General features: G+C 42.6%; 1 protein-coding gene across 2 annotated transcripts; it reads left to right on the top strand.

Moving 5' to 3' along the window:
* The first annotated feature begins 590 nt into the window (after positions 1-590).
* Positions 591-13,812, top strand: smyd1b (SET and MYND domain containing 1b). 2 transcript variants are annotated; one of them, XM_036973799.2, is made up of 10 exons: positions 899-1,182; positions 2,263-2,460; positions 2,706-2,919; positions 3,040-3,170; positions 3,349-3,387; positions 6,116-6,311; positions 12,086-12,178; positions 12,305-12,468; positions 12,561-12,729; positions 12,848-13,812. In XM_036973799.2, exons 1-10 carry the CDS (start codon positions 1,061-1,063, stop codon positions 13,007-13,009), a joined length of 1,488 nt encoding a protein of 495 aa, XP_036829694.2. In that variant the 5' UTR covers positions 899-1,060; the 3' UTR covers positions 13,010-13,812. The 2 variants fall into 2 exon arrangements, with proteins under 2 accessions (XP_036829695.1, XP_036829694.2); XM_036973800.2 differs by lacking the exon at positions 3,349-3,387 and having other exon boundaries at positions 591-1,182.
* The last annotated feature ends 602 nt before the right edge of the window (positions 13,813-14,414 follow it).

Raw genomic sequence — 14,414 nt, 5'->3', positions numbered from 1 at the left:
GTACACATGCGAAAGGGTAAAAAAAAAATACATGTATTTCCTGTGCACCTTTGCCTTTGTCTCCATTTGTGTGAATTATTGGTGATGCCAAGCTCAAGAAATGCGTTTTTAGCTAAATAGTGTTTTCTAGACACAACTGCAAACTTCAAGGAGTAGGGAATTCAAGGAATTGGTCTGATGGGGATTTCTGGTGTCATCGGCCTTCCCCCTTGCATGAGGAACAAAACCTGCGCCATGTCATGAGGATACCTGGACCACCTATTGAAATGTGCCTTTTGTTAATCAGGTGATAAATCAGGTGATAAATGAGCTGAGAAGGAGTAGAGTAGTACTAAAGTAAGACTTTTTTTTAAATAGACTGTCTTCTGCCAAGTTTATGAAGATATCTTATTTAATTTGTTTAAAGTAACACTGTCAATCTCATATTCTTGGACATGGTCGCCCTAAAGATCTAGTCATAGATAGAGATAGAAAGAGACAGAAAGAGATAGAGAGAGAAAGTACCAGAACATGGTGGAGGAAAGGAGATAGTGTGGTGCTGGGTCTGACTAGCTTCCAGCAGCTGTCCAACGTCACCACAACTGACTCCTGACAGACAGGCCCAACTGAGAGACCAAAATACTCCTTAGGACCCAGGAGAGACCAACTCAGGACAATGTGTGTGTGTGTGTGGGGGGGGGGGGGGGGGGGGGATTCAACAGATCAAAGGAAAATAACAATAAAACCATTATAGTAATGGTAACTTTCTCAAAAATGGCAGATGAGCTTTAAGGACACTAGAATGTGATTGCAGTGATTTTGGTCTAGGATTCCTTCAAGACTAATTTAGTGGCACCCTTCAAACCCACACCAACCCCCTTCTCTATCTGACTTGGTTCAGCTCAAGTGGTGGAAGTCTATTTTAGTAGATTGGGGTGTGGAATGTGCAGTTGTTGAAGAACGTGAAAGATCTACTTTGTAGAGGACACCCAGACAGTACTCACTTCCAGTCTCTCTCTCTCTGTCTCCTTAACCTAACGGACTGTTTCTCTGTCTCTCGGACCGGACCACCACACCTGACATGGACAACATTGAGGTGTTTGACTCACCTGGAAAGGGGAGGGGCCTTAGAGCCACTAAGGAGCTGCTTTCCGGAGACGTTCTTTTCTCAGAACCCCCTTTTGCTGCAGTTGTCTTTGACAGGTAAGAAGATGCTGCAGTATGGATGGGGTTTGGCTGGGCACATGAGACATGACTAACTCCTAATGCATGGGCGACCACACATGAGCCCAATATTCCGATCCCGTGTTATATGTCTTTATGGCTGCGTTTACACAGGCAGCCCAATTCTGAAACTTTGCCACTTATTGGTATTTTGGCCAATCTGATCAAATCTTTTGCCAATTATTGGGCAAAAGATCAGAATTGGGCTGCAACCATTAACATGTGTTATTCACAGCCACATATAATTAGTTCAAAACATGTACATAGTGTAAAATGGTGATGAGGACAGGTCACACACAGGTCCCGTGCATGCTGACACATAGGCTAAAGCCTGCCATCGTTTAGTTGAAGATACAGCACTTTACTATTGTGGTGGAGCATTTCTTGTTTATCTGGAGAGACACAACAAACTTCACAAGATATTATAGGTACATATCAGTTTGTTAACAACAAGATCAGAGTGCTATGACCTCAGCAGGGGACAGATACATGGGGTCAAAGGTCATCACATGAAGTCATGTGGGGATGTACTTTCCCATCCTTCTTCCCCTGCTGTGGATCATGGAACTAGCCTCAATCTCATGTAAATAAGTAAGCATTGGACAAGTAAACTTTGCTGGAGCCAGAAGGCTCAAATCTCCTATTTCTGTAGTGCGTACAACAGAAGAGGCTAGTGGGAGGAGCAATAGGAGGACGGGCTCATTGTAATGCCTGAAATGGAATTAATGGAACGGAGTCAAACGTGGTTTCCATATGTTTGATGTGTTTGATATCGTTCCATTTATTCCATTCCAACCATTACAATGAGTGTTTCCTAATATAGCTCCTCTCAACAGCCTTCTCTGTTGTACAAGTACACCCCCTGTATAGGACCACAAGGCCACTGAGTTGGTTAAACCTTGTGTGGCCTGCAGTAGGGCTATAGAAACTCTAAAACTCTATATATCCCTCTCTTCCATTCACATCCTTCATACTCCCCTCACTCTCTCGTCTGTCTCTCTCTTTCTTCTCTCTCTGTCTCTCTCTCTGTCCCTGTCTCTCTCTCCTCTCTCATACTAGTCTTGCAGACAAGATCTGCCACAGCTGTTTCCGCAGACAGGACAAGCTGCAGCGCTGTGGCCAGTGTAAGTTTGCCCAGTACTGTGACAAGACATGCCAGAGCGCTGGCTGGAAGGAACACAAGCTGGAGTGTGGAGCCATCAAGGCTTTTGGGGCCATCGGGGACAACTTCGGCAAGGCACCCAATGAGAACATCCGGTGAGGAGGGATTGTGTGTGTGGGTGGTACTTGTGGGCCGTGGGCGAGGTGAGGTTAGGGGGAATAGAGGAGGAGGAGCCAAAGACTTAGGGGGGTGAATGGGGAGCGAGGGGAGCGAGAGATGGGGGATGCAGGGGGATAGAAAGTGTGCAATGTTGAATAGTTTACTGTCAATTGAGTCATTATCATGTTATGGATGAGCATTAAGGTTTGACCTAACAACTCATGTTCCGTGTCCCTGTCAGTTTGGCCGCCCGCATCATGTGGCGCCTCGATAAAGAGGGCGGTGTCATGTCAGACATGCAGATGACCTCATTGGACGATCTGGAGAACCACATCAGTGACATGCCAGAGGATGATCTGAAGGAGCTGAAGGTGGACATCCACAACTTCTTGGACTACTGGCCACGCAACAGCAAGCAACACCGTGTAGACGACATCTCGCACATCTTTGGAGTGGTAGGTTCTTCCCTCTTCTCTTTCTTCTCTCCATTTCTACCTGTTTCTCTTCCTGTTTCTTCTTATTCTATCACTTTCCTTTTTTCATCTGTCCATCTGTTCCTCTCCATCCATCTGTAGATCAACTGTAATGGCTTCACAGTGAGTGACCAGAGAGGTCTAAATGCTGTGGGAGTGGGTCTGTTCCCTAACCTGTGTCTGGTCAACCATGACTGCTGGCCTAACTGCACTGTCATCCTCAACCATGGCAAGTATGTACTGTAATTCAATAACAATAGGGACACCATGAGCATTGAGGTTGACTGAGTTGTAAGCTGTGTGTGTGTGTGTGTGTGTGTGTGTGTGTGTGTGTGTGTGTGTGTGTGTGTGTGTGTGTGTGTGTGTGTGTGTGTGTGTTTGGTGTAAACTGCTTCTTGCTTTGTCTTTCAGTCAGTTGGCTGTGAATACTGTGTATCACTCTCAGATGAGGTGGGTCTTTCTGGTACAATAGTATAACCCCAACAACTTCCTAAATATCATCAATTAAAATCTCACCATCATAAATCCTCATCTCCAACATCATCAATAAAAACCTCACACCCATTACTCCTATGATGCATCACTGTCAGCGATAAACTTGAAACAGGGTTCTTCATAGGAAGGGCTCAGTAAGACCTGACTTCAAGTTTAAAGTTGAGTTGCTTCACCATATCAAAAATGGTTGCTTGTGTAAAGGACATCACACTGCTCACTCCTGATTCGACCCATACTGAGGCTCGAACCCAGGACCTCTGCCTCACAAAAACACATGACCACCTTCCACAAGTGTCTTACCAAGTCGTGATGCTAAATACAGTGCCTTGCGAAAGTATTCGGCCCCCTTGAACTTTGCGACCTTTTGCCACATTTCAGGCTTCAAACATAAAGATATAAAACTGTATTTTTTTTGTGAAGAATCAACAACAAGTGGGACACAATCATGAAGTGGAACGACATTTATTGGATATTTCAAACTTTTTTAACAAATCAAAAACTGAAAAATTGGGCGCGCCACCTTTTGCTGCGATTACAGCTGTAAGTCGCTTGGGGTATGTCTCTATCAGTTTTGCACATCGAGAGACTGACATTTTTTCCCATTCCTCCTTGCAAAACAGCTCGAGCTCAGTGAGGTTGGATGGAGAGCATTTGTGAACAGCAGTTTTCAGTTCTTTCCACAGATTCTCGATTGGTTTCAGGTCTGGACTTTGACTTGGCCATTCTAACACCTGGATATGTTTATTTTTGAACCATTCCATTGTAGATTTTGCTTTATGTTTTGGATCATTGCCTTGTTGGAAGACAAATCTCCGTCCCAGTCTCAGGTCTTTTGCAGACTCCATCAGGTTTTCTTCCAGGATGGTCCTGTATTTGGCTCCATCCATCTTCCCATCAATTTGAACCATCTTCCCTGTCCCTGCTGAAGCAAAGCAGGCCCAAACCATGATGCTGCCACCACCATGTTTGACAGTGGGGATTGTGTGTTCAGCTGTGTTGCTTTTACACCAAACATAACGTTTTGTATTGTTGCCAAAAAGTTAAATTTTGGTTTCATCTGACCAGAGCACCTTCTTCCACGTTTGGTGTGTCTCCCAGGTGGCTTGTGACAAACTTTAACCGACACTTTTTATGGATATCTTTAAGAAATGGCTTTCTTCTTGCCACTCTTCCATAAAGGCCAGATTTGTGCAATATACGACTGATTGTTGTCCTATGGACAGAGTCTCCCACCTCAGCTGTAGATCTCTGCAGTTCATCCAGAGTCCAGAGTGATCATGGGCCTCTTGGCTGCATCTCTGATCAGTCTTCTCCTTGTATAAGCTGAAAGTTTAGAGGGACGGCCAGGTCTTGGTAGATTTGCATTGGTCTGATACTCCTTCCATTTCAATATTATCGCTTGCACAGTGCCTCTTGGGATGTTTAAAGCTTGGGAAATCTTTTTGTATCCAAATCCGGCTTTAAACTTCTTCACAACAGTATCTCGGACCTGCCTGGTGTGTTCCTTGTTCTTCATGATGCTCCTCTGAGACTATCACAGTGCAGGTGCATTTATACGGAGACTTGATTACACACAGGTGGATTGTATTTATCATCATTAGTCATTTAGGTCAACATTTGATCATTCAGAGATCCTCACTGAACTTCTGGAGAGAGTTTGCTGCACTGAAAGTAAAGGGGCTGAATAATTTTGCACGCCCAATTTTTCAGTTTTTGATTTGTTAAAAAGGTTTGAAATATCCAATAAATGTCGTTCCACTTCATGATTGTGTCCCACTTGTTGTTGATTCTTCACAAAAAAACACAGTTTTATATATTTATGTTTGAAGCCTGAAATGTGGCAAAAGGTTGCAAAGTTCAAGGGGGCCGAATACTTTCACAAGGCACTGTAGCTAGCAATTTGGCAGCACAAGTGGAAACACTTCAGATGGAGGATTTTCACAGATCCCCAACTGCTACATTCACCCCCTAAGCTCCCTCCGCAGCGACCCCAACATTGATCTTAGAGCAATTGCAGATTGGGGTCAGGGCACCATTGTAAATGAGGAGTGAGTTTCACAAATCCTCATCTGCTACACTTGTTAACTTACTAATTCTGTTACAACTCCACCTACCTCTCCCAGAGCCATATCTTTAGATATATATGGCTCTGCCCTCCCCCTTTCCACCACTTCAGTCCTGCAAGTCACTAGCACCACCTGTTTGCAAGCCAAGCTCAGCAAACATAAGGAATGTCCACCTGTCATCATGTCTTCCTTCACCATTTGTGCTGTTGGCACTTCTCTGAACATTGTGTTTGGGTTTCCCTCTGTCTGTCTATCTCTGTATCCCTCTGTCCAGCTCTGTCACCCTGTCTCCTCCTGTCTGCCTCTGTCACCCTCTGTCTCTCCTTCTCTCTGTCTCCCTTTCTCTCTGTCTATCTCCCTCTGTCTCCTTGTCTGTCTTGTACAGAGTGCCGTGTGAGTGATAGTAGATAGTAGCAAATTCTATGCTGGTGTTTGGAAATATTGATGAAAAGATCTGTGTAATGTAACCAAATGTTGCCTAAGACCCATTCAGGTGATCTGTGCATTGTAGCTATGGGTTCATCTCAGAATTCCATTTTAGACTATTGAGATGCACCCTGCCCTTTGCCTCCGGAGCACCCCACATAACCCCCTCACTGCCCCTCTCCTCACCCCAGGATTGAGTTGCGTGCCCTGGGCAAGATCGAGCCGGGTGAGGAGGTGACAGTGTCCTACGTGGATTTCCTGAACGTGACTGAGGACAGACAGAGACAGCTGAAAATGCATTACTTCTTTGACTGCACCTGTGAACACTGTAAAGGTCACATCAAAGACGACCTCAAGATGGGAGGCAAGGAGGTGGACGGGGTCAAGGTAGGGGCATGTGAATGTGAAATCCACCCATGTATGTCATTTAAATTTGACCAACAAATATCCCACTGGGTTCAGATCATGACTTATTATGATAGGATCAAATGATGGGTCCTAGGACTGATTATTGTTTAAAGTAAAAAGAACTGAACCTTGTGTTGCTTACGATTTATGAACATCATATCCTATACTAGGCCTTGTGGGAATGTGTTGACTTGCTGTAGGCTAAATCACTGCTTGCTGTAACATAAAATCAAACCACTTTAAAGTTGCTAATAGGCCATGAGTCTAGATGAGTCACTGCTTGAGAGGTCAGACTCAGGACAAAAGCCAGCCAAGACAGCTGCCCTCGACGACTACGCTCATAAAAGCAATACCCTAACATTAGAGTACTGGGACTATATAATTTAAATTCTGTTCCTAGGGCTTTTGTCAGTCAGCATGTACACAGATGGCATCATTATGAAAACAGAGAACATTATTGAGCATCTGCAACGGTGACATTGGTAACAAGGCACAATGCATTGTCATGTGATAATAACATGTTGTCATCGGTGTCAATCAGTGTGTAATTTTGACAAGACCAGATTCACATGTGAGACATGTCTAGTGACACGTTATATACTACCCCTACATGTATTCCAGCATACATACACTACCAGTCAAAAGTTTTAGTACATCTACTCATTCAAGGGTTTTTCTTTATTTTTTATTTTTTTACTGTTTTATACAATGTAGAGTAGTAGTGAAGACATCAAAACTATGAAATAACACATATGGAATTATGTAGTAACCAAAAAAGTGTTAAACAATTTAAAAAATATTTTATATTTGAGATTCCTGAAAGTAGCCACCCTTTGCCTTGATGACAGCTTTGTACACTCTTGGCATTCTCTCAATCAGCTTCATGAAGAATGCTTTTCCATGTGCTGAGCACCTGTTGGCTGCTTTTCCTTCACTCTGTGGTCCATTTGTGTGTATATATAGTACAGAAGCTTGGAAACACCTACTCATTCAAGATTTTTTCTTCATTTTACTATTTTCAACATTGCAGAGTAATAGCAAAGGCATCAAAACTATGAAATAACACACATGGAATTATGTAGTAACCAAAAAAGTGTTAAACAAATCAAAATATATTTTATATTTGAGATTCTTGAAAGTAGCCACCCTTTGCCTAGATGACAGCTTTAAACACTTATAGCATTCTCTCAACCAGCTTCATGAGGAATGCTTTTCCATGTGCTGAGCACGTGTGGCTGCTTTTCCTTCACTCTGCAGTCCAACTCCTCCCAAGCCATCTCAATTGGGTTGAGGTCAGGTGATTGTGGAGGCAAGGTTATCTGTTGCAGCAATCCATCACTCTCCTTCTTAGTCAAATAGCCCTTACACAGCCTGGAGGTGTGTTGAGTCATTGTTCTGTTGAAAAACAAACGATAGTCCCACTAACCGCAAACCAGATGGGATGGCACATCGCTGCAGAATGCTGTAGTAGCCATGCTGGTTAAGTGTGCCTTGAATTCTAAATAAATCCCTGACAGCGTCACCAGCAAAAAAATAAATAAAATAATATTTCACCTTTATTTAACCAGGTAGGCTAGTTGAGATCAAGTTCTAATTTGCAACTCCGACCTGGCCAAGATAAAGCATAGCAATTCGACACAAACAACAACACAGAGTTACACATGGTATAAACAAAACATACCGTCAATAACAGTAGAACAAAAGAAAACAAAAAGTCTATATACAGTGTGTGCAAATGAGGTAAGATAAGGGAGTTAAGGCAATAAATAGGTCATGGTGGTGAAGTAATTACAATATAGCAAGTAAACACTGGAATGGTAGATGTGCAGAAGATAAATGTGCAAGTAGAGATACTGGGGTGCAAAGGAGCAGGATAAATAAATAAATACTGTATGGGGATGAGGTAGGTAGATAGATGGGCTGGTTACAGATGGGCTATGTACAGGTGCAGTGATCTGTGAGTTGCTCTGACAGCTGGTGCTTAAAGCTAGTGAGGGAGATATGAGTCTCCAGCTTCAGAGATTTTTGCAGTTTGATCCAGTCATCGGCAGCAGAGAACTGGAAGGAAAGACAACCAAAGGAGGAATTGGCTTTGGGGGTGACCAGTGAGATATACCTGCTGGAGCGCGTGCTACGAGTGGGTGCTGCTATGGTGACCAGTGAGCTGAGATAAGGCGGGGCTTTACCTAGCAGAGACTTGTAGATAACCTACAGCCAGTGGGTTTAGTGATGAGTATGAAGTGAGGGCCAACCAACGAGAGCGTACAGGTTGCAATGGTGGGTAGTGTATGTGACTTTGGTGACAAAACGGATGGCACTGTGGTAGACTGCATCCAATTTGTTGAGTAGAGTATTTCAACATTGCACCCCCACACATCACACCTCCTCCTCCATGCTTCACGGTGGGAACCACACATGCAGAGATCATTCGTTCACCTACTCTGCATTTCACAAAGACAAGGTGGTTGCAATCAAAAATTTAAAATTTGGACTCATGACACCAAAGGACAGATTTCCACAGGTCTAATGTCTATTGCTCGTGTCTCTTGGCCTTAGCAAGTCTCTTCTTATTATTGGTGTCCTTTAGTATGGGTTTCTTTGCAGCAATCAGACCATGAAGGCTTGATAGTCTTCTCTGAACAGTTGATGTTGAGATGTGTCTGTTATATATATGCCATACAACTCTCCTTCCGTGGCCTCCAATTGCTCTTAAATACAAGTAAAACTAAATGCATGCTCTTCAACCGATCGCTACCTGCACCTACCCGCCTGTCCAACATCACTACTCTGGACGGCTCTGACTTAGAATACGTGGACAACTACAAATACTTAGGTGTCTGGTTAGACTGTAAACTCTCCTTCCAGACCCATATCAAACATCTCCAATCCAAAGTTAAATCTAGAATTGGCTTCCTATTTCGCAACAAAGCATCCTTCACTCATGCTGCCAAACATACCCTTGTAAAACTGACCATCCTACCAATCCTCGACTTTGGAGATGTAATTTACAAAATAGCCTCCAATACCCTACTCAACAAATTGGATGCAGTCTATCACAGTGCAATCCGTTTTGTCACCAAAGCCCCATATAATACCCACCATTGCGACCTGTACGCTCTCGTTGGCTGGCCCTCGCTTCATACTCGTCGCCAAACCCACTGGCTCAATGTCATCTACAAGACCCTGCTAGGTAAAGTCCCCCCTTATCTCAGCTCACTGGTCACCATAGCATCTCCCACCTGTAGCACACGCTCCAGCAGGTATATCTCTCTAGTCACCCCCAAAACCAATTCTTTCTTTGGCCGCCTCTCTTTCCAGTTCTCTGCTGCCAATGACTGGAACGAACTACAAAAATCTCTGAAACTGGAAACACTTATCTCCCTCACTAGCTTTAAGCACCAACTGTCAGAGCAGCTCACAGATTACTGCACCTGTACATAGCCCACCTATAATTTAGCCCTATCAACTACCTCTTTCCCAACTGTATTTAATTAATTTATTTATTTTGCTCCTTTGCACCCCATTATTTTTATTTCTACTTTGCACATTCTTCCATTGCAAAACTACCATTCCAGTGTTTTACTTGCTATATTGTATTTACCTTGCCACCAAGGCCTTTTTTGCCTTTACCTCCCTTCTCACCTCATTTGCTCACATTGTATATAGACTTGTTTATACTTTATTATTGACTGTATGTTTGTTTTACTCCATGTGTAACTCTGTGTTGTTGTATCTGTCGAACTGCTTTGCTTTATCTTGGCCAGGTCGCAATTGTAAATGAGAACTTGTTCTCAACTTGCCTACCTGGTTAAATAAAGGTAAAATAAAAATAAATAAAACATTTGAACTTTATTTGGGCTCCAATCTGAGGTGCAGTTAACTCTAATGAACTTATCCTCTGCAGAAGAGGTAACTCTGTGTCTTCATTTCCTGTGGTGGTCCTCATGAGAGCCAGTTTCATCACAGCGCTTGATGGTTTTTGCTACCGCACTTGAAGAAACTTTCAAAGTTCTTGAAATTTGACGGATTGACTGACCTTCATGTCTTAAAGTAACGATCGACTATTGTTTCTCTTTGCTTATTTGAGCTGTTCTTTCCATAATATGGACTTGGTCTTTTACCAAATAAGGCTATCTTCTGTATACCACCCCTACCTTGTTACAACACAAATTAATGGCTCAAACTCTTAAGAATCGGTCCCTTTTTTTGTTGTCTAAATTGTTGCCTAAAATTACATACCCAAATCTAACTGCCTGTAGCTCAGGCCCTGAAGCAAGGATATGCATTTTCTTGGTACCATTTGAAAGGGAACATTTTGAAGTCTGTGTAAATGTGAAAGGAATGTAAGATAACATAACACAATAGATCTGGTAAAAGATAATACAAAGAAAAAAAAATGTTTTATTGTATTTTTTTTCTACCATCATCTTTGAAATTCAAGAGAAAGGCCATAATGTATTATTCCAGCCAAGGTGCAATATAGATTTTAGACTGATCCAACGAACCATTTCATTTCTTTTCAAAATGTTGTATCTAGACCGCCCAAATGTGCCCAACACTTTTCATGTTCAAAACTGTGCACTCTCCTAAAACAACAGCTTGGTATTATTTCACTGTAATAGCTACTGTAAATTTGAAAGTGCAGTTAGATTAACAATAATTTAAGCTTTCTGACAATATCAGATATGTCTATGTCCTGGGAAATGTTCTTACAACCTCATGCTAATCGCATTAGCCTATGTTAGCTCAACTGTCCCGCCAGGGGCCCACTGATCCTGGAGAAGTTTTCAGAAGGAAAGAAATTCCACAAATTAACTTTTAACAAGGCACACCTGTTAATTGAAATGCATTCCAGGTGACTACCTCATGAGGCTGGTTGAGAGAATGCCAAGAGAGTGCAAAGCTGTGGTCAAGGCAAAGGGTGGCTACTTTCAAGAATGTCAAATTTTAAATATGTTTTGATCTATTTAACACTTTTTTGGTTACTACATTATTCCATATGTGTTATTTCATAGTTTTGATGTCTTTTCTATTATTCTACAATGTAGAAAACAGGAAAAATAAAGAAAAACCCATGAATGAGCAGGTGTGTCCAACCTTTTGACTGGTACTGTATATCTTTACTCCGTAGTCATTGGACATTCTTAATTCCATTATTTTACTTTTTAAATTTGTGTGGATTGTTGTGTATGGCTAGATATTACTGCACTGTTGGAGCTAAACACACAAGCATTTCACTACATCCACAATATAATCTAGTAAATATGTGTATCAGGCCAATAAAATGTGATTTGAGCAAGGCACTTAGACAAGCTCCAGGAACACTGCACTGTGGCTGACTGTGCTCCTTCCAATGTGTGTGTTTTATTTTTTCTCTTTCCTTTATTTAACCAGACAAGTCAGTTACTAACATCTTAATTTCAAAGACGACCTAGGAACAGTGGGTTAACTGCCTGTTCAGGGGCAGAACGACAGATTTGTACCTTGTCAGCTCGGGAGTTTGAACTTGCAACCTTCCGGTAACTAGTTCAACGCTCTAACCACTAGGCTACTCTGCCACCCCAGGGTGTGTGTTGTCTGGGGTAGGTGGGAGCAGAGCAGAAGAATAATATTTTTCTCTAAACCAGGGCTCCTCTCCTGACCTCTACTGTCCTATTCTCTCATCTCCTGTCCTTTTCTCTCCTCTTCTCTCCACTCCTGTCATTTTATCTCCTGACCTCACCTGTCCTCTCCTGTCCTCTCTTGTCCTGTAGGTACCTGAGGAGCAGGTGAAGGAGGTAACAGAGTACAGTCTGCAGATGCTGCAGAAGATGGATAAGGCTCGCATGGAGGGGAACTACCATGAGGTACAACATAAACACACACACACACACACACACACACACACACACACACACACACACACACACACACACACACACTGGATTCCAAGCCTAAATCAAACCTCCCGCTCTCCTCCTCTCTCCTCCCAGGTTATTAAGATATGCAGGGAGTGTATGGAGAAACAGGAGCCAGTGTTGGCTGATACACACATCTACCAGCTAAGGATGTGGAGCACAGCCAGCGAGGTGTTAGCCTACCTGCAGTTTATTGACGAGGCCGCTGACTATGCACGCAAAATGGTGGACGGATACAAGTAAGTACAATTGACCATAAGAAACCTCTTAATTAACAGAGTTTAGAAAAAAACGGTGTAATTAAATGTATCACTGTATCACATTTTGACAGCAAGCTATACCATCCATGCAACGCCCACCTGGGGATGGCAACCATGAGGGCAGGAGTGACCCACTGGCAGGCAGGGAAGATAGAGGTGGGACACGGCATGATCTGTAAAGCCTATGCCATCCTGCAGAGAACACACGGACCCACACATCCAATCACCAAAGACCTTGAGGTAAGACATGAGACATGCACACACACACATGCATTCTCACACAGAAATGCACACACACAGGGAACGATCTCCAAGATTAAAGTCACCTTGACGACCTGATCCCTCCCCCTCTCCCTAGGCTATGCGTATGCAGACAGAAATGGAGCTGAGGATGTTTAGAGAGAATGAGTATATTTACAAAAGTATGCGGGAGGCTGCCCTGAAGAACCAGCCAATGAACATGATGAACGAACCTATGGCGGAGAGCGTCAAGAATCTCTTCCGCCGGCAGAAGAAGTGATCTCACATACACACACACCACACACACAGACACACACAATAGCATAGCAGTGTACACAGTACACACCTTGAGATCAGTTTACATACAGATTGTCAGAGGAATCAACCCCTCTCAGTTCCAACATCCTTGGCTCCTCACCAACCATACTGTAGCTGGGAGACCCCTCACCCTCATATCCTCTCTCTTTATCACCTTGTCAGCTACACTGGTGTGAAAGAACTAGTAAAAGCAAATTCCCAAAACACATCCACCATTGCTTTAACCCAACTTGCATTTTCAAAATCACTAGAAATTGAGGAAGCCACTTTTAAACTATTATGGGCCCTTTAATGGAAGGATTCGGGCCCATCTGGTAACCCTTATATTGTAACAGACTAGATGGACGGCCCTACCAAAGCTTTAAAGCTAGAATTCTTAGTTGCTGTATCTATTTTAGGACTTATAAATTAATTATATATACCTATTGATTCTTGAAGAATATAACTTATAAATATATAAGCTTGTTTTACTCCAATGTTTGTAAACAATGGAAATGTAAACAAACACTGTATAGCTTTAAAACATGGGTAAAACTATAATTATTATATCGTGAATGGTCTGTCCTTCCATCCATAGCTCTGTATATCAAATTGAGAGTGGTTACATTTCTCCAGGCCCATCTATCGGCCTCATACCAAAACAGAGGAGGGGTGACCGCTTTGTTATTGGTTCAATGAGGAATTCTAGCTTTATTTTCTACACTGCTGGGCTTTTTTAACTTTATATAAAAAAAAGTAACGTCACATTAAAATTGTTGAGAAAAATCTATTGTTGGCTTGTGTGCTGATTTCCTAATGCATTGAATCCCACTGATCCACTGGTCCATATTCTTCCAAATTCCAAAATTGGTGTCTCATTATTGTTGAATTTCTCAATTTTCCCTGAAGTTCTGCCTAAGTATGTAAAATGCTATTACAATGCATTGCAGTGAGACCAGACGATTCCATGCCTTTTAAATGATATTAATCCACAGTGCACATTTGTTTGCTGCTGTGCCAGCTACAGTCATGAGCGGAAAAGAGAAAGAGCTTCATCTAGTGGATACATTTAATCATTACACTCAATATATCCATGCCAGTGCAGTAGACCTACAGGGCTTATAAGGCTGTAATAAGAGCACGGGTGGTGGCGAAGGGTTGAATTGCATTCATGTCACATAAGTCATAAACAGTTCATTCATTCACAATGTATTGATAAATGAACCCTAAAATAGTGTTATTAAATTAACCCCCCATACATATACCCCTGGACTCATGTGAGGAGGGACTGTGAGCCCAGTCACTGTGAAGAGCAGAGGAGATTCTCTGCCAAAGAACATCAGTCCTCCCACAGTGCACACATACACAAGCAGAGGGAAGAGGAAACT

Source organism: Oncorhynchus mykiss, chromosome 11, assembly GCF_057628025.1.
Source record: "Oncorhynchus mykiss isolate SJ-2025 chromosome 11, ASM5762802v1, whole genome shotgun sequence".
Classification (NCBI taxonomy): Eukaryota; Metazoa; Chordata; class Actinopteri; order Salmoniformes; family Salmonidae; genus Oncorhynchus; species Oncorhynchus mykiss.
Note: the sequence above shows the minus strand (reverse complement) of the source record. Positions and strands in the feature narration are given on the sequence as shown.